General features: G+C 47.3%; 5 protein-coding genes across 5 annotated transcripts; 2 read left to right on the top strand and 3 right to left on the bottom strand.

Annotated features, from left to right (window-relative positions):
• The first annotated feature begins 261 nt into the window (after positions 1-261).
• On the top strand, positions 262-1,891 carry THITE_2121711 (uncharacterized protein). The gene is made up of 3 exons (XM_003656654.1): positions 262-661; positions 914-1,037; positions 1,409-1,891. Exons 1-3 carry the CDS (start codon positions 498-500, stop codon positions 1,466-1,468), a joined length of 348 nt encoding a protein of 115 aa, XP_003656702.1. The 5' UTR covers positions 262-497; the 3' UTR covers positions 1,469-1,891.
• Positions 1,892-2,130: 239 nt separating this feature from the next.
• On the bottom strand, positions 2,131-4,551 carry THITE_2091867 (multicopper like protein; the record flags this gene model as incomplete). The annotated part of the gene is made up of 6 exons (XM_003656653.1): positions 2,131-2,442; positions 2,580-3,195; positions 3,264-3,391; positions 3,473-3,554; positions 3,613-4,090; positions 4,173-4,551. The coding sequence occupies 6 exons, from the start codon at positions 4,549-4,551 to the stop codon at positions 2,131-2,133; spliced, it is 1,995 nt and encodes a 664-aa protein (XP_003656701.1).
• A 1,271-nt stretch (positions 4,552-5,822) lies between these two features.
• Positions 5,823-7,285, bottom strand: THITE_122814 (uncharacterized protein; the record flags this gene model as incomplete). Its single annotated transcript, XM_003656652.1, has 5 exons — positions 5,823-5,858; positions 5,894-6,834; positions 6,910-6,979; positions 7,053-7,211; positions 7,256-7,285. The coding sequence occupies 5 exons, from the start codon at positions 7,283-7,285 to the stop codon at positions 5,823-5,825; spliced, it is 1,236 nt and encodes a 411-aa protein (XP_003656700.1).
• Positions 7,286-21,242: 13,957 nt separating this feature from the next.
• Positions 21,243-22,547, bottom strand: THITE_2171307 (uncharacterized protein). Its single transcript, XM_003656651.1, has one exon. The coding sequence runs from the start codon at positions 22,473-22,475 to the stop codon at positions 22,134-22,136; it is 342 nt and encodes a 113-aa protein (XP_003656699.1). The 5' UTR covers positions 22,476-22,547; the 3' UTR covers positions 21,243-22,133.
• A 621-nt stretch (positions 22,548-23,168) lies between these two features.
• On the top strand, positions 23,169-23,884 carry THITE_2131842 (uncharacterized protein; the record flags this gene model as incomplete). The annotated part of the gene is made up of 2 exons (XM_003656650.1): positions 23,169-23,334; positions 23,430-23,884. The coding sequence occupies 2 exons, from the start codon at positions 23,169-23,171 to the stop codon at positions 23,882-23,884; spliced, it is 621 nt and encodes a 206-aa protein (XP_003656698.1).
• Between the last annotated feature and the right edge of the window lie 1,418 nt (positions 23,885-25,302).

Raw genomic sequence — 25,302 nt, 5'->3', positions numbered from 1 at the left:
TGCATGGTTTCCTATTTGGGAGCTACGATGAACTGATCCGCACATCCGTACAGCCATGGCCTTAGTAACTGAATGGGGTCTGCGGTGGGGTACGGATTATGTCCATGTCTCATCTTCACCTATGACGTCATGTACCTTAGCAAGCTCCCAGCTCCAGCGCCGCTTTGTATTTAGGAGAGCAGGCACAACAGGCACGCGATCAACCATTCAACCACTACCTGCTCATTGGAATCGTGTGTACAGTGCCATTGAGTGGGTTTTCCATCTTGGCTTTGCCAGAGCTTCACTTGCGGCCTCGAACTCTTCTTCCTCTGACACCGAACTTCGAAACTCCCCACCTAGACCACTTACAAGTTCACAAAACAAGGACACAACCCCAACGCTCGACAGCCGAGACCTCGACGTTGGACATCCACCACAGCCATAACCCGGCCAAAGAAATATACATATCCCAACCGCAGACAGACCCAGACCCAGACCCAGACCGACCAGCCAAGATGACCCGCGGCGACGTCAACCACATCAAGGTGCACTACAAGGGCGACGACGAGGACTTCGTCGTGTTCCTGGACAGCGTCGACGACTACCGGCGGTGGTGCGAGGACAAGTCGGTGCCGCTGGCCCAGGTCGTTTCGTCCTTCAAGGTGTTCACCACGCACCGGTAAGCTTCTTCCTCCTCCTTGTTTCCTTTCTGTCTTGTTTGACTGTTGCCCTGGTTGGTTCCAAGGTTGGTAGGGGGCGTTCCCCAGTCCCGGTGCGGGGAAGGAGGTGGAGGGGAAAGAGGGGGGAGGGGGGAGGGGGAAAGGGGTCATATGACGCCATTGAGCTTCGGTTTTTGGAAGCTTGCACACTTGTTTGCTTCAGGGAAATATGTGTGTGCTGACGAGGTCGTGCTTGTGCTTGCCCCGTCTAGGCACGGCGCCCAGGGCCTGCTCGAGGGCGCGTCGAAAGCGATGCTCGAGAACGAGTTCGGCACGTCCAAGGAAGACGAGGCGGTGCGCAAGATCCTCGAGAGGGGCAGCCTGCAGGAGTTCGAGGTATGTGGCCACCCGCTCGCTCTATTTTTACTCCGTTTTTGTCCCTTTTTGTTCTGTTGTTCGACTTTTGTCTCGCCGTTTTGCACCCTTGTCTCGACAGCCGCAATCCCTCCCTGAGGCCTGGTGTTGCATCCGCCGAGCCGCTTTGCGCGCCGCCGCGGCCGCGCCTGGGCGGCTGGCAAAGCCGGGTGCATGGGCTGGGCCTCACGGCAGCTTCGGCCCCCAGAGGCCCCCTTTTTGGGGGCCGGGGGGGGGGGGGGGGGGGGGGGGGCGCCTCGATTCCGTAACCGTGGCTCGGCACGGCGCCCTACTATGCAGGCGTCATTTCCAACTGAACGCAGACTGTCATGCAGCACTAACTGTGAAAACAGATGAGTGAACGTCAGGGCCGTAAGAACGACTCCAACGGCTCGTACCTCAATACCCGCTAAGCGCCTTGTACCATCGTCGTCCATTCTTCTGCAGCCCCACTCCCTGCAGCCGTTTGTCTTGCTGTGTGTCGAGGGATTGCGGAGGAGAAAGCGGTGGGAGGCGGACCTGGCGTTCAGGGGGAGCGACATCGGGGTGTTGCGTGCAGCTGGGGCTTCGGTACGAGAGGGTCAAGACCGTCGATACCGCGAGCTGGAGCTAGAGAAGTGAGGCAGCGAGAATATCACGACATATCCAGCTTCTACAATGCAATCGCCTATAAGAATACCCTCTACAATTGGGATCCCGACGGTGCTGGGTCGAACGTGAGCGACTAAGCCAATCTATGAGATTGCGAGAGGAGGAGTCAAAGTAGATCCCGACGAGAGAAGAAGGGACTTGGTGGAAAACAAGCAACTCGAAGTAAAGCCTGGGAACAAGACAACCAAACAAACAACACGCCGTTTTTATCTTGCGCCCAGGACAGCACGGTATCGACCTCATAAGGCTGCGCAAGCCCTGCGCAACGTGCCATACGCCCCTCGTGGCTCGTCCACTCTAGAAATTCCTTCTACTTCACCGAGGTATATAATCACGTAATGTACCAAGAATCGAAGCAAACCAAATGAACCCAAACAAACCCAACCCAACCAAATGGAAGCCAACCCAAACCGGCATGATTTAACTACTTCCCCCCCGCCGCCGTGCACAGCCCCCGCACATCATCCGGCACCGCCGTCCTAGCCAGCACGTCCGGCCGGCTGAGGAACTGCATCATGAGCCCGGCCTCGAGGTGCCAGGCGATGTGGCAGTGGAAGGCCCACAGGCCGGCGTTGTCGGCGACGAAGCGGAGCAGCGTCCAGGAGTAGGGCTGCAGCGTGAATGTGTCGCGGCGCAGGGCGTTGGCGGTCAGCGGCGAGGCGGCGCCGCCCGAGGGGTACAGCGTGGTCTGGTAGGCCGTCCAGTTGAAGGGGCCGGCGCCGGTTTGGAGGATCCACTTTTGCGCGTTTGGCATGCCTTGTTAGTCACTTTGTCTCTTCAACTGGGGAACTTCTCTGGGGGATTGGGTTTTGGGGGGAAGCAGGAAGGGGAAGGGAGAAGGGGAGGAGAGGTGTGGGGGCATGGGACACGTACGAAGGTGTGGCCGTGCAGATGGAACGGGTGCGAGCCTTCGTCCAGGCTGTAGAGCAGGATGTCGACGACGTCGATCGAGCCGTTGGCGCTCAGCCCGACGACGAACTGGTTCGAGCCGAAGGCGCTGACCGGGCCGTCGACCGCCCACTTGCTGGCGGATGACGATGATGATGACGATGATGACCCCTGAGCCTGCCCGGCGGCTAGGCCGTCGACGGCCTGGATGAGCGTGGTCGTGTTGTCCAGCACCGACCACGAGGTGCCGTTGAACTTGGCCCGGTCGAGCTGGTAGGCGCCGATGCCGAAGCTGAAGTCGAGGCGCCACATCTTGGTTGCCGCCGGCGGCGGGTCCGGTATGGTCGGCACCAGGGTGCTGGCGTCCAGGTCGATGCAGTGGATCGGGATGGCGTCGGTCCAGTCGACCGAGGCGTCTTCGCTGGGCACGACGGTGCTGTTGCCCGAGTAGGAGATGACGGCTTTCGTTGTCGTGTCGAGCACCGGGTTGTTGCCGGTGAAGCAGCTAGTGATCATGGCGCCGCGCAGCCAGTAGTTGGTGGACGTCGACTGGTTGGTTTCCACGACCACGCTGTACCGTTGAGCAACGTGAATGGGGAACCTGCCAGCAACGGGTCAGACGACGCAACGGGCAGGGTAATACTGGTGGATTTAAATTAGATCCCTCACCTGTGCACAGTAACCGGTTTGACAAGCGTAGCGTCGGCTTCGATCACGGACAGCGTGTGGTTGTCGACGCTGACGTCAAACTCGGTGAAGGCGCCCGTGTTGATGAAGCGCAGCCGAGTGCGGGTATTCTACGGAAGGGAGAGGCGTGTCAGACAAGAAGAACAGAGGAGGAACAACAACACTGCTGGGAGCAGCAAAGCTGTACGCACCGGCTCCAGCGACAAGACGGAGTACGTGCTGTTGTCGTAGCAGGTGTACCCGGAGTCCGCGTCATAGGAAGAGCAGTTGAAGCTGCAAGAATGTCAACCAATCAATCATCCCCTTCCTCTGTCCACCCGCGCTGACTTACTATCCGATGCCGTTGATCAGGCCGTTGTCCGGAATGGGCTCCGTGTTCTCGTTGTCCGGGGCCAGATAGGTCTCGAGATTGACCTGGCTGACATCGTGATACCAGTCCTGGATGAGAACAACGCGGTCGCTGTCGTACAGCTTCCGCGCGTCGGCCTCGGCCGGGGCGTGGATGATGAGCGGCCCCAGGATACCATCTAGATACTGGGTACTGTAGTGCGAATGGTACCAATAGGTGCCGAACTGCTCGAGCGTGAAGTTGTACACGAGCGACTGGCCGGGCGGGATGCCGCACTGCGTAATGCCGGTGGTGCCGTCGAACCAGTTGGTGCCGTTCTGGTAGAGGCCGTGCCAGTGGATGGTGGTGGCGTTGGCAGTCAGCTTGTTGGTGACGTTGATGACGAGGCGGTCGCCCATGTTCGCCTCGATCAGCGGCCCCGGGAACTTGCCATTGATGAAGAGCATGTCGCGGACCACCCCTAGTGATGGACGGTGTCGTCAGCGACGGTGATTCCGCGATGTCTTTGATTGATGAAATCAATTAGCCTCTTGGCAACCCACCATCGGGCCAACCGCGGCCCTCCGTGATGACAAAGTCATAGTGTCTCGTCGTCGGCGGCGCGTTGATGTCCCAGGCCATGTCCAGGACATAGTGGCTGGGATCCAGCCGCCAGTCCTCGAGGCTCGCATTGGGAGCAGCGCCGGACCCGGGCAGGGGAGACGAAGACGACGCGGGTGGGAGAAGCGAGGACGCTGAAGAGCCGCCGCGGTGCGTGAGACCCAAGCCGAGGCCGAGGCCCAGGGCCAAAGCCACTACCACAAACGTTACGAGACCGCCGACGATCAGAAGCAGCGACGGCCTCCTGGAGGTGCTCTTGGCGGCGGCAGTGGCGGCGGCAGTGGCGCCCTCCTTGGGCGGGGACAATTGCGGGTCGGACATCTGACTGAGTTGCTGCTATGTCATGGCGAGGAAGTACCAAAGAGGGGACTGTGAGCGTTATCCATCACCACTTGAGGTGTCGTGCTTGGTAGGATGAAGATCAGATCATCAGATAAGAAGTCGTCTAGGTAGGGTGCCATTGGGAGACGGGACAGTAGGTAGCTTACCTCATCAGCTTAGCGAAGGAAGAAACGGGCGATTCAGTCCAAGACTCCAATTCGACCCATTCCTCCGGTTGCTTCCATGCTGTGCTGGCCGCGCCTTTCTCACAGTCCACAGTCTCCGGAAGACGTTACACGACGGACTAACACGAGCAAGGAGGACTTCAGTCAAGCACTGCTTACACAGTACGCCATCCCATGCTACTTCCAATCAGGCAGCTGCTCGGGCACACCCCGGTCGGCCGTAGTTCCCGTCCCGGGCGCCGATCTCACCCCGCCCAGGCACATGCTCGGTCGGCGGGCTTCCATTGGCCGGCCGGCGGCGCTGGCTCAACTCGGTCACCGACGTCCAAAAGAAAGAAGTTCGCTGCTTCGCCCGCCTCCGCCTCCGTGCAATCCCCCATCCCGCGCAAGACAGACACGGCACACGTGCGACAGACGGACGCTGGCCGCGAACCCTCGGGCGAACTCCACCCGGAAAGGAGTTTGTCGTGGAGATACACTACACCACAGTGTTCCGTAACTTAGGCTCACTACTAGTGTACGCTAACTCAGACTATCCCGTAGTGTACGCTACACGACTGCCCCTGCCGTGGCCGACTCCGCATCTGCGCGAAGCATACCACGCACCACACGTGGTTTACAGGCCGCGATATCACGCTCGCACGTGTCGGGGGTTCGTCCTGTTGCGCGGGGGGGGAATCTACTCCGTACAGAAGCATCAACGTGCCTGACGATCGCACACGCGACACCCGCTCCACTGGCGTAGCATCGTTTACTCCATTGCGGTTCAGAAGTTGCTGGATTCATCATTGGTGGACGGACAAGTAGTGCAGAGCATGTGAAACAACTACCTTCTCAATTATATGCTAGTCATGCCTATGCTCATGCCCATCATACATCCATCGTCATCACAAGCATCGCCTCTCCCTTGCTATCTATCTAGGTGAAGGTGAACAGCGTGTATATTCCAGCCAGGCAGGCATCTTCTCCTACAGAAGAGCAGCCACGAAGCCGAGGACGGCAAGGCAGGCGCCCACAGCGCCGGGGCGGACGGGAGCTGCGGCGTTCGTGTTGCTCGGGCTTGGCGCCGACGTGGTGCCGGTGGCACTACCGGAGCCGGAGCCGGAGCCGGAGCCAGAGCCGCTGCCCGAGGACGAGGACGTGTCGCGGTCGTTGACGCCCGTGACGAGGGTGCCGCCGGTGGCGACGCCGGAGACGGCGTCGTAGGGGTACACGTTGGTGTAGTTGAACGTGCCGGACTGCTTGCCCCAGGTGTCGACGACGGACTGCAGCACGCCGCGGCCCGAGGCGCACTTGGCCAGCGTGTTGGGCGCGGGCCACCAGCCGGGCGTGAAGAGCGCGTCCGAGACGGGGCCCGGGTACGAGGCGTTGAAGTACAGGCCGTCGAGCGGCACGTCGGCGTTGCGGTAGCCCGTCTTGTTGGCCACCAGCGCCAGCACGTTGGCGCCGCAGTCCCACCGGCCCAGCGACGGCAGGTCCCAGTTGGCCGACACGGTCGAGATGATGCTGTAGTGGTTGTAGAAGGTGTCGTCGGTCGTGCCGCGCAGCGAGCTGTCGATGGCGCCGCCCAGCAGCACCGTGTACACGCGGTTCGGCGTCGGGTAGTCCTCGTTCTCGTCGAACGACAGGATCAGCAGCGTCTTGTTCATCACGTAGTCGTTCTTGAGCAGCGGCTCCAGGAAGGCGCGCGCCCACGCGGCCGCGAACGTGATGTTGGTGTCGTGGCCGTCGTTGGTCATGTTGGGCGTCACGAAGCTCCACTGCGGCAGCTTCTTGGCCTCGATGTCGCTGGTCAGGTTGACGAAGCTCTTGATCTGCGCCCTGCGCGTCGCGTTGTTGGTGATGCTCTGGTACAGCGCCAGCGGGTTGTGCTTGCGCACGTAGTCGTTGGCGAACGTCTTCTGGTTCGAGAAGTTGAAGCCCTGGAAGCCCGCGTACGGGATGTCCTCCTGGTAGGCGCCCCACGAGATGCCCTTGGTGTCGAGGAGGTCGACCACGGTCGAGATGTTGGCCGGGAAGGAGTTGAAGTCGTCGTTGTCCATGCCGAACGTGTCACCGCCGACAGCAGCGGCGTAGTTGGGCTCGGAAGGGTGGGTGACTGCGCGGCAGGTTCAGCAGCTGCAATCTTTCACCCACACCAGTCACAGATCACAACGTCAATCCATGGTCTTACCGGCAAAGTAGTTTGTGAGCAGGATGCCCTGGCTGGCAATCCATTGCATGTTGGAGTCAGCAGCCGAGGCCTACGAGACGGTCAGTCAGCCATCGGCCCCCCGAGTTTCAAGTGGTGGCTGGTGCAGGCCTGCTTGAGCTCACATTGTAGTCGGTGTTCTCCAGCCAGATCTGGATGATGCGATCGAATGCCTTGCCGGCCACGTTGGAAACGGGCGACAGCGGGACCGCCGTGGCCTGGGCCGCGTAGATGGAGGACAGGCTGGGCTCGATCGTGGACTCCGGAGGGCGCGTGGTGAGCGGCTTCGGCTCCGAGGTCACGCGGCGAGAGCGCCACCGGCGAGCACGACGCCCGCTCCGAGGAAGAGGTTCTTCATGGTGGACACCGGAGAGCGATTGGCAAGACAGAGCAGCAGCGGAACTGACTCAATTGATCGACTGATTGGCTGACTGGCTGGCTGACTGACTGCTGTGTCGCTGCTGCAGCTCGAGTTCTCGCGAGAGCTGCGCCCTGGCCGGGCGGCCAGCCCTCTTTCTTATGAACGTTAAATCCGGGCCGTCTCCGTGCATGATGACGCCGTCGGCCCCATGTGTTGCCCGTCAACTGTATTGCCGTGTTAGTGTACATACTGTGGCAGTGGGGTCAGGTTGCATCCTGGGTCTTGCAGGGGTGTGCAGACAAGCTTCGCAGCGGGAGCTTGCGCCGCCCGGGAACCAATCAGTGGCGGGCCCTTAAACACCTGCCTCAATGTGTTCCCCGCAGGGGCCGCCTGGCGGCTTTCCTGCTCCAGCGCTCGGTGAGTTGAGGACTCGCTCGAAGGAAGCTGTTGGCTCGCGGCTGGCCCTCTCGCTGTCTGCTCTACACGACGGAGTAACTATTGGATTTAGATCCAGTGGGGGCAAAGGGAACTGGGATTCCTCTCCAGAGGTTTTTGTCGCGGCTCTTCACATGGCACCAACCACATCGGAGCATCGAGCGTCTGTTGGCGTCTTTTCGCTCGACTCCTCTGTTCGGCATCAGTTCACACAGCCGACCGGATTTTGTGCTAGACAAGGGGTAGGCATGCATCTGATTTGTAAAGACTCGCAGGAGGCAGGTAGTTATTCCGGCATGCAACGCATTTGTGTCGCCAACTAGTGTAGCTAGGGTAAGTTTAGTGGGCTGCAAAGAACCCGAGGAATGTGAGGTGAAACCGACTAACAAGTGCTTGGATATGGGGCATCTGCACGTGGTCGGAGTCTGGGAACACAAACACCAACCTAATCTACCATCTTTTCAACCCAGTTCTAACGTTATCTGTGGTGTCCCAAACATTTGTCAGAACCAGCCCAGCCCGGGGTAGCGGGCCGGCCCACCGAGATTAGGATCCACTGGCCTAATGCCCAACTGCCGCCTAAGACTGGGCTCCTGATCAGGAGAACTCTCAGAATGAACATCTTCAACACCACGATTGATCCCAGTTATATACATTGCTTGCATCGTGATAGCTTTATCTTCCTAAGCCTATATAGCGGTTCCAACAATTAAGAGTCTCATTAGCTTGAAAACCTAGTCCAATCTCTAAGTATATAGCCCTATATATAGCGTTTAGTAGCAACTACTATATCTTTAAAAGCTAATATAAAGATCGATATTATCCTAACTAGCCTAGATAACTAGGTAGCTTAGAACCGCGAGTTCGTTAATAAGGCTAAGCATCTCGATCTACTTGACTATTTCGAAGGCAAGGCGAAGCTTCTCCTAAAGCCTATACTAGCTAATATCTATAATCTCGCCTATAAACGTATCCGACGTAAGCTCTAGGAATATATCGTCGAACTATAGGCTTCTACGCTAGCTATAGCTATAGGAGCTCTAGCCGATCTAGGGGCGCCTGCTATAGGCGAGTAGCGGCCTAGCACTGCCTTTATAGCCTAGGATAACGATATAGATTCCTAGACCCTCTCTAAGAACGAGGGTCTATAAGAGCAGCCTAATATCGAGGTACTGAATAGCTACTAGAGGAAGCTCTATAACGAGAGGGAGAAGTAGTTTAACAACAATATTGCTATCGTTATTATATAGGTTAAGAAGGATCTAGACTATAAGTATAAGGACTATAAACGCTAGACCAATTACCTTACCTAGATACTAACCTTTATAATTACTATAGTAGTGGCCAACTACTGGTCTACCTACTTTATAGAGTAAGCTAACTTTTGAATATAGTACAACAATCTTAAAAAGATTGTTTAGCTAACTATTAAAATAATAATAGAGCTTCGAATATACATTTATACCTACCTCGATATACTTAAATACCCTAGGAATATATATATTAAGGAGGCTAATTTCAAGAGGTGGCTCGTTAAGTAGGAGAATCTAATAGATAAGGCCTCCCTCTAGAAGATAAGCGAAGTAAAGGATCTTAGCCTATAGTTCAACGAACTAATAGCTATATTAGAGAAGCTATTCCTAAGCTTTATTTCCCTCTATACTATAAATAAGATAGAGATCCTTAAGAAGCTAACCTTTCGAAATATAGCTATAAAAGTCTATAAAGGTATATATCTATTCCTTGAGAAGGCGTCTAACTATATAAGGAAAGGATCCTTCCTAATATATAGCCCTAGAGAGAAAGAAAATAAGGACTTTAAGCAACTAGAAGATTAGGAGGATCGCCCTAGGCGCTAAGCTAGTTATAAAGAGAGAGCTAGAATCGGCTAATCCCACTTTAAATATAAGCTAAGCACGCCTATAGCTTCTAACACCTCTACAAGGTCCTTAAGTATATTAAAGAAGTGCTATATCTATAATCACTTCTATCTAACTAAGCGGTACTACTACTTAAACTCTAAGAGTATACCGCCTAGGTAGGAACTTAGAGAATACGTTAAAGCTTGTATAGAAGCTAACTTAAAGGCTAATTCAACTCTATAAACAAAGGCTAACAGGCTTTGGATAAAGAGGTCTAGGAGTAGCCTCGCTAACGACACAAAGAGCGATATAGGTGAAGATCCACTACTATATTAACTAGCTAATCGCTCTAAAAGAGCTATAGCTACACTCTCGACGAAGGAGCCTAAGGTCCCTAAAGTAGATATAGCAGATGTCAATGCTCTTAAAGAGGGCATTGCTCTTAAAGAGAGCACTACCTAGGAAGAGGGTAACGCCTTTAAAGTAGGTATCGCCCCTAATATAGGCACCAATATTATAGCGATATTTAGCTACTAGTATATTATGAGAATATAGTAATAGAGAGCTATAGGCAAATATATAGTGAGCTTTGCTATAATCCTAGCTATATTCCAAATAGGCTAGAGATATCCCTTAATCAACTTAGTAATCCTAGATTTAGGGTCAACTATTTATATCGCCAACTATCTAAGTAAGTTCAAAAGGCCTCCTAAGTTGACTACGCTTAATGACTATATCTAGGTAGGCGAGTACCCTATTTAGATTAAAGGATATAACGAGATAGATATTAAACTATAGAACAACGAAGGCATTATAGTCCTTATACTATACAATATAGCTTACTATCTAACCTTTATATATAACATTGTGTCGTTAGAGCAGCTTAATTAACAAGGGATTTAGTAGAACAATAGGCTAGAGAGTACGCTAAACTACCTATTTAGGCGCTAAAATTATACGCTTCTCAGATATATTACAAAGAAGCTCTAATAATATATCCTTAAATATATACCCAAAGACTATACGCCTATAGCCTTTGCTACCTAAACGAAGAGACTCGATTGTTAGGCTCGTTGTATAGAGAATATAGCAAATGCTATAACTTAGTACCTATAGCTCAGCTATATAGGCCTAAAAGCCCTTGAACACTTCGTTAATTACTTATAAGGAGGGCGTATTAAAGGCGTATCAACGTTCGAGTATAATAGCTATAGCCTTAGCAAGTTAAAATATAGGCCTAATTGCATTCCTAGACCATTGAATTACAGCCTAGGCGACAAGATCGCCCTAGATCTATACCCTTTCTAAGAGAGCCAACAACGTTTTAAACATCTGTTATTAGCGATAGATCGCTATTCAAATATAATATAGGACTACTATCTATACAACTACGAGGCGCTAGGCATCTTAGTAGCTATTAAACACCTTGCTACACTACTAGAAAGGCAGTATTAGCTATATATCTGTTACGGACCGGGCTATACCCGGGCTGGGTATATAGGGCTACGCCTAGGATCCACAGTGGTCCTATGACGGGCCCGCTATAGGCCCGAGGCGGACCCGCCTCGCGCCCAGAATAACATCGGCCCAAGCCCCCTACACACGAGCCTCTGAAAACTCTACGTACGAGAACCATAGCCTATACTTCTCCTTTTCTCTCCTTAAGGTAGTTGAATAGAACATCGTACGCTTATCTATAAACGCTATAAGGCTAGTACGTTATAGTTCAACTACCTTTAGGTAGATAGAGCAGTTGTTGCTTCTAGGCGTAGACGAAAGTAGTATACTAGGCGTTTCGACGTTAGTACTGAGCGGACCGGACGCTACTATAAACAACCTAAACGTCCTATAGGTTCTAGACCTAGACTAGGTCTATAAACATTTCTAAGTCTTATAGAAAACGATTATATAGTAGAATACAACTATCAAGGAACTCTATATAGCTTAGATCGCTATAGCTTAGACTATAAACGCTTCTACAATGGCCTATACCCTAGCTTCGACGATTGACGTCGTGGCTCCAATAGCTTCTAGGACATAGTAGAAGCGCCTCCCTGTAGAACAACCCTTCGACGGTAAGAAGGAACTCTTTGTCGCCTAGAGGGCTACGATAGTATATATCCTAATAGTAGACTAGGACTTTATTGGAGGCCCCTACGACTAGTAGGTGTTCATTTAGAGGAACTTTAGCTAAGGAGTTTAAGCTAAGGTCGTAGCCTTCTATAAGTTGAGAGGGCCCTACTATAATTATAACCTAGGAGCGTTCCTTAAGTACTTTACGACCATTTATATAGACCCCTATAAGTAGGTTATAGCCTTAACGAAGCTAGATATACTCCGCTAAGGAGATAACGAGCTATTCTCCTCCTTCTTTATTCACTTTAAAGCGAAGCTATCGAAGGCTAGAGGACTCAATTAGAGCAACGAAGTACAATTTATTAGACTACAACGATACCTCTTCCTAAAGTTGAAGTATATTGCAATAGGATAGGGGGTTTTATAGAACGACTATACTATAGCTATTACAAGGTACTATAAGATCGCTATCGACCTAGAGGCTTTCCGCTTAGAGGAATGACATTAGCGATCCTAAGGCAAGCGACCTAAGCCCAACGTAGATATAGAGAAGGATATAGACAGAGATATATCGATAACCGAAATTAACGTAGCCTATATTGCCTTCGCCTAGGGAGAAGCTAATAGAGGCTATAGAGGAAAGTAGTAGTAGAATAGAGGAAAGCAAGGTACAAATATACTATAGGCGAAGTAGATAAGCAACGAAGTATATATAGTACGTCAATAGGCCGAAGCCTATATCTATTATAGGCGCTAAGGTTACTTCGTAGCTACCTGTCCCTTTGCTCTAGCTAAGAGACTAGCTCTTTAGGTCGACATTAATAAGCTAGAGGCTAAGGAATAGATAGAGGAGGACTCCTCCTCTAAGGAGGAGAAGGGAAAAGAGTAGCCCCTATACAAAGTCTTGTATAGGGGCTAAAAGGACTTAGCCGCTTATAGAATAAGTTTGTAGAGATTAGAGAAAGAATAGATAAGCTACCCTTTCTAATCTCTGTTTTCCTAAACTCCTCTAGTTTTATAAATATATAAATGGATAGTAGGTACTAGAGCTATAGAGCTATTAGTAAAAAAGTATATTAGCAGTTAGAGATCAAGTAAATAAGCTTGCCAACTCCCTATACTTTGGGCGTTGTAGTCAAAGGGGTATAAATTATAAAGAAAATTATATATATCGCCTAGGTCGTAATAGATATCGATAAGTAGATTAGTACTACTATATTCTATATAGTCTTAGGACTAGCCTACAACGTTATTCTAGAGCTTCTTTAAATAAACTATTGTAGGATTGTACTAGACCTAGCCAATAGGGTCCTTATCGTTAATTTATAAAGTGGCCTATAGGTATACGAATACTCTTTATAATAGAAAGAAACTAATACTACTCTAATTATAGGCGTAGTATTTATAGGCTTAGCTTATAGAGTATAAAAAAAGAAGTCTAAAAGAGCCTAAGACACGTTCCTCGTCATTAATATCTATAAGATAACTACTATACTAGGGGTAGCCGTCTCCTAGCCCAACGCCGACCTAGACCCAAAGATCGCTTTATCGAAGGAGCTATAAGACTTTGCTAACCTCTTCGACAAGGAAAAGGCGAACGATCTACTTCCCTATCGAGGGGAGGCTAACTATTATATCTATCTTAAGACGAGCCTAGATAGGAAACTTCCTAAGCTCCTATAAGGACTTTTATACAATATACTAAGGGACTACCTCCTAGAGATTCGAAAGTAGGTTGTAGACCTAATAGATAAAGGATAGATCTAAGTAAGCTCCTTATTAGTGGTCGCCCTAGTCCTCTTTATAAAAAAGCTAAGAAGGGGATAGAGGTTCTATATAGATTACTAGGCTTTAAATAAGATTACTAAGTAGGACTAGTATCTACTCCCCTTGATTAAGGAGACTCTCTAGTCCCTAGCTAAGGCTAAATAGCTTACGAAGCTAGACGTTAGAGTTGCCTTCTATTGTATTCGGATAGCCGAGGGGGATAAGTACTTTATAGCGTTTCGTATAAGGTTTAGGCTATTCGAGTAGCTAGTCTACCCCTTTGGGCTTATAAGTACTTTTATAACGTTCTAGAGATATATTAATAATACCCTTGGCCTAACGCTAAGGGACTATATAACGGTATACTTTGACAATATCTTAGTATACTTAAGTAGGAGCTAGAAGGACTATATAAGGAAGGTACGCAAAGTCCTTTAGAGGCTAAGGGATATAGGCTTTAACCTAGACTTTAAGAAGTATATATTTATAGTAAAGGAAGTTAAATACCTAGGGTATATTGTAGAGACAAGAGTCTATATCTACCCCGACCCTAAGAAGATTAAGGCTATCTACGAGTAGGAGGTACCTTATAGAGTCTAAGGAGTATAGAGCTTCCTTAGGTTCGTTAACTTTTATTACAACTTTATCTTTAACTTCTCTAAGAAAGTAGCTTTATTAATACGTTTTATCTATAAAAATATCCTATTCCACTAGGGTAAGGAGGAATAGGAGGCCTTCGATATACTTAAGGCTATATTTATATTAGAGCTAATCCTCGCCTAGTAGAATCCTAAGAGGGAGACGATCATAGAAGTAGACTATTTTAGTATAGCACTTAGCAGATACTTATCTTAGTAGGAGGAGGATAGGGTTCTTTACCCTATAGCCTACTACTCTATAAAACTAAGCTCTATTGAACGTAACTATACTATCTACGATAAAGAGCTATTAGCTATTATCTTATACCTCAAGGCCTAGTTAGCGAAGCTTCGAAGTATAGTAGCCCCCTTTACTATCCTAATCGACTATAAGAATCTTAAGTACTTCACTTAGCTATATCCGATTAGCGAACGATAGGCTAAATAGATAGAGATATTCTCCTTGTTTAACTTCGAGCTAAAGTATCGGCTAGGATCCTAGGCTTTACGCTTTAATATACTCTCCTAGTATAAATAGGATGAGCTTGAAGATAGCTAGTGTATCGCCTAGCTACTTCCCTTGATCAAGGTATATTAGACTAGCGTATAGGAGGAGGCTAGGCTATCTATAGGAGAAATGCTCTTTGAAGACAAGTAGCTCGCTACCCTATAGAACGAAGGTATTGCCGAAGACGAGTACTACACTCACTAGCTCTAAGCCGTCTATAATAGAGCTTAGAAGTTTCCTAAGAAGATAAATATAGTATAGACCTAGATCGCGGACTACTTCCTTAATATATAAGGTATACTTTAGTTCTATAGCCGTCTCTAGCTCCCTATATAGGAGCCTTTAACTACTACGATCATCTAGCGGATTTATAACTTAGCTATATTAGGACACCTAGGGCGTAATAGGCTATTTAAAATACTTTGGAGAGATTATTACTAGGACCTTATATTGTCCAATGTAAAGTAGTTCATTAGGAACTATAATCAGTACTATCGGAGTAAGATCTTCTAATAACTACGTCAAGGGCTTTTATAGCCTTTGCTCGTCCCTAATCGTTTTTAGAAATAGATCTCTATTAACTTTATAACCGACCTTCCTATAAAAGACGAGGGAGCGCCTAGCTACTTTATAGTAATCACTAACTGTCTCTCTAAGTATATATAGCTCGAGGCAATGTACTCGATAGGAGTAGAAGAATATACCCTTCGATTCTATAACGTATAGTAGCGTTTCTATAGGTTCCTAACCTAAATTATAACCAACTATAGATCGGACTAGCTAAGTAGGTTCTAGACCGTATTGTATAAGGCGGTAGGGGTAGAGTAGCTCTTATCGACTTTTTACTATCCTTAGACGAATAGAGGGATAGAGCGGGTTAACTATCACACGCAACTGTGGCAAGGGCACCCATGACCGCACCGCGGTCAGGGGTGACGAGCGTTCCCTTAAAAAAAGGAACCTCACCCGGAACCCCTTCGTAGGAAGACAGACTGCATCAACATACTTTTGTGACACATACTAGTGTTCAGGAGTGCCGCCTCATCAGCTGACGAGGCTGAGAGGCATTGATCTTTCTCACCCTCACACGTTTACCGCTAGATGGTCACCGAGCACCATCGGCGTGTAACATTAACTAAGAGGTATAGGTAATCCTCTAGATCTTCGTCTCCTTTATATAGTACGACTAGCCTAAACATCTTCTAGCCTACTAGTTTATATTTAACAATAGGGACTTATCTATAACTAGAGTAAACTCGAACTACCTCCTCTATAGGTTCGATATAAGCCCTATATAGCTTATTACGATCCTAATAACGTTCGTAGTATCTCTAGAAGGTTGCGTTGCTAGGTTCCTCCGTTACTTAAAGGAGGGGATAGAGTAGACCTAAGTAGCTATCGTATATATATAGTAGTAGTAGTAAACGAATATAAACCGCTCTCGCTACCTAGCTAAGAGGTTCTAGGTAGAGGACGAGATATAGCTCTCTCTATATAATATAAAGATAAACCGCTTTAGTAAGAAGCTCGACTAGCTAAATACTAAGTATAAAGTAGTTGTAGTACCGACCTTGCTAATAGTGACGCTCAACGTACTAAGCGGTCTATATCTAACCTTCTATATTAACTTAGTTAAATAAGTAGCTTCCAACCTACTCCCTTCGTAGAAAGTTATAAATAAGAGACTAGACCTTATATAGGTTATATCGGAGGAGGGTGTTCCCTAATAGGAATATAGGGTAGAGACGATCTTTAAAGTTTAGAATATAAAAGGGAGAAGGAACAACTACGACGTATATATTAAGTAGGTAGATTACAACAAACCAATGTAGGAGCCTTTAAAGAACTTTCTAAAGACTACTATACTCAATAAGTTTAAATAGAAGTAGGGAGACGTATAATACAATAATAGGCCAATATCGAACTAGAGAAGGAAAGGGAAACGTTATATTCGTATATAGACTACTCTATAAAGATTAGCTATTTAGACAAATACAACTATATAGGTGTAGGAAAACTATAATACATCTAAGTCTAGTTATCCTCCTAAACCTAGATAAAACAGAACTATATATAAAAAAACAATAGGATATACTAGTGGCGTCACTTATTTAAGGTCTATAACAGGACCTACGTCGGTAATCTCTTTCTTATCTTCGAACAGGTATATAGGTAGAGTAAGCGTACAAGGGGGTAGAGCAGCGACGTAAGGGGTCTAAGGCGAGGGCTATATATATACTTGATAGACGTATAGTACATCCTCTACTAGGGAGGAAGGGCGTCGACCGTAGTATAGGTTATAGGCGGGGGAACGTATATAGGGAGAGTGGTAGGGGTAGGACCCCTAAGAGGTATAGATAGGCAAAGGGGTAGTAAGCGCGATAATATAGTCTACGAAATGTAAATTCGTCTCTAGGACAGTTGCCTAAGACTATACTATAGTGTAAATAGCTTCTACGATATACTGATTCTCTCGCTAGGAGAAATCGAGATATTATACTATATATTTAACTAGGCGACTATAATGCTATATAGCGAGGTTGTCCTAAGGAGCCTAGTATAGAACTAGGGCTCTTCGTTAGCCTAGGGTCAAAGAAGATAAAGGAGGGGCTAGAAGCATATTAGGTACAAAGGCAAAGTATATTAGAGACTAATACTATAGGGCTATACTAATTACGTTATAGAAGCTATATATAAAAGTGCTAAATTATAGCGTTAAGATGGTATAATAGGCTAGCTTAGTCTTAGTCTTCTTCTAGGTAGGCTCGACGATAGCTTAGTTATTAGTATAAAACTTAACTAAGTATTTTAGACTAGTGTATAGAGAGGCGTTCGTCGCTTAAAGTGCTAGATCCTAATAGTACTTAGTATAGGCTTTAGTATATTCTAAGTAGCTTTCTCCTTAGCTTTGAATGTAATCTACTAAGTTACTACGAAGAAGCTACTCAATGCAATTGAGGTAGACGTCTCTCTCCTCCTCTAGGAGGGCGTTATCCTTATCGTTAGAATCTCCCTCTATAATATAGCTACTAATAGTATAATAAAAGAAGTTGCTATAGTTATTATAGTTCTATCTAGGACGCTATTAGCTTCTAGTCTAGGGCTAGAGTAGGCTTGATATAAAGTAATGTATATTATAATCTTAGTTGTCGTCCCCTTTAGAACAACGTCCTTTACTACTATCTTCGAGAGAAGCGACTACTACCAACATTATAGTAGATAAGTCTTAGGAATATATCGGAATCGCAAAGGAAATAGGAAGCTACTATAGAGGGCAAAGCGAGTAAATGAAATATATACGAGCTATATATATAGAGGAGGCGGCTAGGGGACTAAGCGAGTATAAAGAGGAAGGATTATAGGACAAGTTAGGCGTAAAATAGAAATGTAGTAAATATAGTTAGTAAAGTAGTTAGATATATAATAACGACGATAGGGCCAATACAATAGAAGTATAGACGTTGGACAATTATATAGCTTATATAAGAAGAGGCCAACAACGTATAAGATGAATGTTCGACGGAGTAAGTAAAAGGCGAGAAAAAACGTAAAGGGCAGAAGATATATATAGGATAGAAGCGTAATAAACGAGGAACGTATATAAAGTAAGATAAAGAGAGAAATGTCGATATATAAATAGAAGGAAGATAAAGTTGTAGAAGTAGAGAGAGGACGTATATTAGAAATGAGAAGAGAACGTAGAGAGCAAGTTCGTATAAGGGGAGAGGTTTTATTAGCAATAGGTAGGGGGTCTATCGCATTTGATTAGTAGGTACGCCTTATACAATGTAGCTACTACGAAGAAGAGCGTAGGGCGAGGAAAGGGCTAATTAGTATCCTATAAAAGCAAGGTAAACAAACAACCTACAGCTAGGTAGTAGGATTATAGGCAGTAGTACTAAGCTACCTAAATACTGGGTTGGACATTGGCGTTCGCTATAATCGACCCTACGCTACGCTAGATCCATACCTAGCGCTATACTACGTATGCCCTAAACCAGCTCCCTATCTAGGAAGGGGGGGGTATATTATAGACTGGGCTATACCTGGGCTAGGTATATAGGACTACGCCTAGGATCTATAGCGGTCCTATAACAGGCTCGCTACGGGCCTGAGGCAGACCCGCCTCGCGCCTAGAATAACATCGGCCCGAGCCCCCTATACGCGAGCCCCTGAAAACTCTATATACGAGAACCGTAGCCTGTACTTCTCCTTTTCTCTCCTTAAGGTAGTTGAATAGAACATCGTACGCTTATCTATAGACGCTATAAGGCTAGTACGTTATAATATCAAAGTCTTAGAATATAACAACGAATTTATATAGGCGAGCGCTATTACTACCTAGGCAAAGAGACAAAGTATCTAAATAGAGCCTTCAACGCCTAATACGCCTATATAGAACAGAGGCGCTAAACGCTTAGGGGGTATAATCAAAGAGAAGGCTAGAACAATGGCTATTAGTATATAGTTGCTAGGGCAACTGTAGCCAAAGGTTATTAGAGCCGCGATATATCTCTATAACAGGATACTATCCTTGACAATAGAGTAGATAACGCCGTTAGATCGCTTTTATACCTTCTTCGCTAAGAGAGATAGCCTAAGAGCCTTAGAGTATAAGCCGTACTAAGGGCATTTGAAGGTTTATAGTTATAAGGCATTCGCTATAACAGATGCTACTAAGAAGAAAGAAAGGCGCTTTGAACAGTTCCGACTAAGAGCTTAGATCGGCTACCTTATAGAATACAATTTCTTAAATATCTACTACATTTAGAACCTAGCTACTAACTAAGTGATATATATATACGATATAATCTTTGATAAAAAGTAGATATACCTAAGCGATCTAAAGCTTATAGTATAAGATATTCCTTAGATAGACCTTGAAGAGCTAAAGTGCTAGCTTAATGCCAAAGGCGCTAATAATGCCGATTAGCTAGATAATAGCGATCTTACGCCTATAGCTAAGGAAGAGGATACAACAAAGGCGTTCAATATACCTTTAACAACCTTCGAAGAATTAGAAGAGAGCCTAGCTACTACTAAAGAAGTATTAGATACCATTGTAGTAAAAGGCGATACTACTAGCACTTTCCTAGAGTTCCAATATCCAACTCCTCCGCCTACTCCGCTAAATGCCCTAATTACAGCTACCTTCCTAGGCTTACATTCGCCTAGAGCCTCTAAAGGAGCGTTCTAGCTATAGGAGGCCGCCTTCAACGTAGGAACACTAGGCTCTAGAGCTACTAAATGTAGGCACTTAAGGAGGGTCCTCTATATAGAGGAAAAGAGAGAGGAACTTACCTAAAAGAGCAAAAAGAAGGCTAAGAAGGCAGTCGATACTATTAAGAAGGAAGACAGTAGTACTAAGAGGATCTCTTGAGAAGAAGTCGATCGCTTATAGCAAGAAAGTAAGCTCAGATCTATCTACTAGTCGATACTCTTACCTATACCTCGATAGCACTCTGAACTTAAGGACTACCTATTAAGCTAGCTATTCTTAAAAGCTGAATACAATTATCTTTAAAGCTATAAAATAATAGGCTCCTAGGAAGAGATTTGCTACTATAACAAAGAGGTTTAAGGCAAATAGATCCTAGATTATATATAGGTATATGTCTATAAGTTTAATAAGAGTAGGCACCTTATTAAGTATAAAGCGAGGCTTATAATATATAGCAATCAATAAAAGAAGAGGTTCGTCAAAGAGAACTATATAGCTATACTCGCTATACAATCCTTTAAAACAGTGTTCGCTACTATAGCGAGGTTCGACCTAGAACTAAAGCAGTTCAATATAGTCAATGCCTTCGTCAATGCAAAGATCGATAAAGATATTTATATAGAGATGCTATATAGCTATCGTAAGCTAGGAACTATCCTAAAGTTGAAGAAGGCACTCTATAGCCTATAGAAGTCTCCCCTCCTTTAGCAACGAGAGCTAATAGCCACTCTAAAGAACCTAAGGTTCTAGGCTATACTATAAGAGCCCTATATTATAACGAACAAAGGCATTATTATCTTCTTCTATATAGATAACATCGTCTTCGCCTACTATAAGAAGGATCAACACTAAGCTAACGAAGTAATTAGCTAGCTATAAGAAAAGTACAAACTTATAGAAGGAGATAACCTTCTATAGTTCCTAAGTATAGAGATTTATTATAACTATAAGAGGCACTTGATTTAGCTTAGCTAGATAGCGTATATTAAGAAGATCGTAAGGTTAGCCTAGGAAGAAAGAGAGCTAGAGACTCTAATAGCTAAGGGCGAATTGCTTCTATATAATAATATTGCTAGCTATAGCTCTACTAGGCTCTATTAAAGGAAGATCGGCTTAATCCTATATACTACTGTCAATATACATCTAAACATTGCCTTTATAGCCTCTAAGCTTACGTAGTTCAATTAGAACCTAGGACTAGAACACTACTATATAGCTAATTAAGTATTATAATATCTCTATTAAACAAGGTTCTAGGCCCTCCAACTAGGAGAAAGAGACATCCTAATCGTAGCTAGCGATACTAGCTTTGTTAACAATAGTATCAATTATAAAAGCTTATAAGGTTATACCATTATACTATTTAGAGGGCTAATCGCCTAGCAAGCCTATAAACAAGATACAGTAACTATATCGACTATAGAAGTAGAGTTGTTGGCACTTATATAGGCAGCGAAAGAAGGTATATTCCTTTAGTACCTATTAGAGGCACTAGAGATCTATCTAGATAACAAGATCCTATCGATCTAGTGCGATAATAAGTAGACGATCTAGCTAATCAACGCTAAAATGCCTATACTATAGACAAAGCTAAAATATATCGACATTTATAACCACTAGCTATACTAAGAAGCTTAGAACAAGAGGGTTAGCGTAGATTATATATCCTCGAACTAGATATTAGCCAATAGCCTAATAAAGGTGCTAGAACCAGGGCCCTATAGGAAGTTTATAGAAATGCTTAATCTAGCGGATATCTAGGCCCTTATTAAGATCTATACCTACTAGGCAATATAGAAAGAAGAAATATAGAGCTAGAAGAAAGCTCTAACTAAACAAAAGGTTCGGTTTATAATATAATATATAGGATTAAGAAGGGTAGGCGTACAAAGCTCAGTAGACTAGGGCGATAGTAGAGGGACCTCAACACTATAGAATTGCTAGATTAGGAAAGACGTAGTGTTAGGAATAGCTTTATAGATTACTGGATTTGGCAGGCCAGAGCCGGAGGCTCGACCTAGGGGGGTGTGTCAGAACTAGCCTAGCCTAGGGTAGTGGGCCGGCCCACTGAGATTAGGATCCACTGGCCTGATGCCCAACTGCCGCCCAAGACTGGGCTCCTGATCAGGAGAACTCTCAGAATGAACATCTTCAACACCACGATTGATCCCAGTTGTGTACATTGCTTGCATCGTGATAGCTTCATCTTCCTGAGCCTGCGCAGCGGTTCCAACAACATTCACTATCATAGACTGCCTGCCTAACACCTCGATCCAAGAGCATGGATAGCACGAAAATGTAGTATCCAAAGTAAAAATTGCCTCTATTCTCCAGCTCGCTAACCCTCAGACCACGGATGCTTCCGTGGGCACTGAGCCTTGAGATGTCGCAACTGGAAGAGAGCGTTGCGCGACGGGAAGCTCTCCGCACAGTGCCGACCCGTCCAGCTGTTCCAGATACGGTCATTGTTTGGGTCCGTTTCCTTTACCTCGGCGGGACACCTTCCCCTCTTCCTACGCCTGCGGCGAGGGTAGGAGGAGACACCGCCGACTTCCATGGGAGTGGCATCCTCGATTCGCGCCGTGGCCGTGAGTGACGAGACGGCCAACTTGTTCTCGGCCTGCCGCTTCCGGCGCCACCGCGTGTTCTGGTTGCTCTTAGGATCACGGAACTCTGTCATCCCAGCTGAGGATCCGTCAGCCTGAGTTAGAATCGCGGCAGTCCGCTGCTTTCCCTGGTTGAACTCTTTGCCTTTGGGCAGTGTCAAAAGGGAGATCCGCAGACTTTGCCGATCGAACGCGCACCTTCGAGCTGGTGTTCTCGTCGGCTTGTTCTGCTTAAGATGGTGATGGATCTTGCCGTCTACAATCGTATATCCGATATTCGCACTAACCTATCCCCCGTTCAGGCACATGTACATTCATGGTTGTTAATCAAGATAGCAACTCTCGGCCGAGTGCGTGGAGCCTTGGCTGATGGTAAACGGCCGTGGAGCGTCCACATCTCAAAACGATACCTCTTTTGCCGTGTGATCGTGTGATTTTCCGCAGTGTAGAGCTTTTTTTTTTTTTTTTTTTTTTTTTTATGGCACCTCGAACTCTTGCGGATTCGGGCCAGAGACAACCTGCACTGCCCCAAAGCCCGTCTGCGCAGTGGCAGCAACAGACAGGCTGGCCTCTTCAGTTGGGCTGGTTCCAACGACAGTCAATGAGCCATCTTGTTCACTCCAAGGGGCGACGTGGAGAGACCCTCTGCCGCTGGGTCGGCTGTGAACTCGAGTTGAGACTCGAGTTGAGGTGTCCTCGTTTGTTGGGTTATGGTGCAAAAAGGGTTGCATGATTGAGGAATGGAGCGCGTTTCCGACGAAGGAAGAATGTGCAGTCCAAGTTGGACCAGAGTAGGTCCTGAGAGGAGGAAGCCCGTCACTTGGCATGCCTTCGTCGCCAGGGGCACCTATGCTACCGCCTTTCAGAGGGGCGACTACAGGAAGCACTTTGCCGACGACGTCCTGATTGTGGAGAAGCATGGGCGGATCTGCCGTTGGTGGATCTGTTGGACCTGCCCGGCTTGTTTCAATCCGAGAGCAACGAGCAGGAGAAACAAGGCAGACAGACGGTACTGTCACTTGTCCAAGAGCACATCAAATCGAAGAGGAACCTCGTTCTGCTCGTGGTGAGCGCGAGAATGAACTTCCACAACTTTGCCGGTCCGGCCGTCGTTCGGAACCTTGCCAAGGAGAATCCCGAGCTCGTCACCCAAGTCGTGGTCGTCTTGACGCGTCCAGACCAAGCCTTGTCCGTCCGCGAGAGCAAGGACCTGCTGAGCGCAAGACTCAAGTTGGCCGATCTCTATATCAATCGTTGGCATGTGCACGAAGACTCACAGCCAAGAACAGCGAGCTTGCGAACCCCTGGAGCAGAGGGACAAGCTGTAGAAAGACCTTTTCGCCAACAACCCAGAGTGGCAGAACGTGGAGCACCGCCAATAGGGCATTGGCGCCCTCAAAGCAACCCTTCGAGATGTCTTCGAAGACACATGCAAAACGCCCTGCACGATCTCATCTCAGAGGACGAGGCCCGAATCGGGTAGGTGAAATCCTGTCTGAGCGCCTTCGGAAATGCGAGGACCACCGAAGATATATATATATATATATATATATAAAATTCGGAGAAAGAATAAAACTTGATATGACAGGTCGCTGAGATGTATAGTACCTGTATGATGCCAGCCGCGAACGCATCTCGGAGACAGGATCCTAAGATTAAGTATGGCTGCGTGATGCCCCTTGCAGTCCGCTAAGCCCAACACCCCAACATCTCATGAAAAATCAGATTCAAAGCTCGGTTTGAAACCGGCTGGCCAGTCCTCGCTCTCGACCCATTCAGTTTGCGTGAGGCCCAGTTTCGCACCTACCGGAACTCAGTATGTGGCTTAGAATGCTCGTTGGGATGGCCGCCTCTTACCTAGGATCCCGCAGATCCGCCTTGACGACAAAAAAAAAAAAAAAAAAAAAAAAAAAAAAAAAAAAAAAAAAAAAAAAAAAAAAAAAAAAAGGCCCACGTTTCCGACGGGTTCGCCTCTTACGGGGCGTCAAGACCCCGTATATGTTGTGTGGTTCCACGGACACGGAATCCCCGTTGCAGTAGTGAGCACTGGGCACGGGGTGGTTTGATTAGTAGGACCCGGCCTGTTGAGGGATGTTGCTCTGGCGACAGCCTACAGGAAGTTCATGTTGCTGTTGTTACCATAACGGATCCGGGCTTGGATACTAACCTGCGGGCGGTCGCTAAACGTTCAACTTCCGTGGCCGTCGACAATACTCGTACACCTGCTGTGGCCTAGCCGGTTCCAGGGAGCAACACGGCACATCGGGTGCCCGCTCAACGTCGTCTCGCAGACGGTCAACACCCATGCCTGCCTCTTAGGCGGGCCTGGCCGACCTGGTTGCATGCAAGTAGATCGCCACCTCATGAGGTAGCGGCCCATGAGTCTGTCCAGGGCGTCCACGACGGTCAGCCTTCTTCCTTGCCACGGGACATTCCATCATGACATCAAAGCAGTCACATACCTACTTGATATCCGGTCTTGTCCTATCTGGCGACCTTAGTTTCGCAAAGTTACAGAACCTCCGAAACGATATGCTTACCTAGGTAGGGTTGTCCTTGTACTACAGAGCACCGGCGTCTCCGTCTCTTTTTGTGCTCGTGTGTTCGTGCCACAACGCCACTTGGTCTAACGCCCGGGTACGACATGATGAATAATTTACGAGCAACAACAGTCCCAATCCCGAGTGTCTCGGAGAAACGGAGTAAAAAACGAACATCGAAAAAAAAGACCAAAGGACAAACCACTGCAGAAGGAAAACATCTCCAAAATAACGAGCCAAGAAGAGAGATGAAAAAGCAGCACAAGCTTCAACCGTGATCGATCGATCGGTCGATCGCCCGTGGCTTTTCTCTTCCCGCCCTGCATCCAATTCGATCCGCTCGGCCCCAAGCCTCAAGCCT

Source organism: Thermothielavioides terrestris, chromosome 5 (assembly GCF_000226115.1).
Source record: "Thermothielavioides terrestris NRRL 8126 chromosome 5, complete sequence".
Taxonomy (NCBI): Eukaryota; Fungi; Ascomycota; class Sordariomycetes; order Sordariales; family Chaetomiaceae; genus Thermothielavioides; species Thermothielavioides terrestris.
This window is presented reverse-complemented; position numbering and strand designations above follow the sequence as displayed.

Bases quoted from the DNA above. Each gene is read 5' to 3' on its own strand.
- THITE_2121711 (XM_003656654.1), top strand. From the start codon at position 498: ATGACCCGCGGCGACGTCAACCACATCAAGGTGCACTACAAGGGCGAC. The intron at 662-913 runs GTAAGCTTCTTC...TGCCCCGTCTAG, and splicing joins AAGGTGTTCACCACGCACCG to GCACGGCGCCCAGGGCCTGC. The intron at 1,038-1,408 runs GTATGTGGCCAC...CTGTGAAAACAG, and splicing joins GCAGCCTGCAGGAGTTCGAG to ATGAGTGAACGTCAGGGCCG.
- THITE_2171307 (XM_003656651.1), bottom strand. From the start codon at position 22,475: ATGACAGAGTTCCGTGATCCTAAGAGCAACCAGAACACGCGGTGGCGC.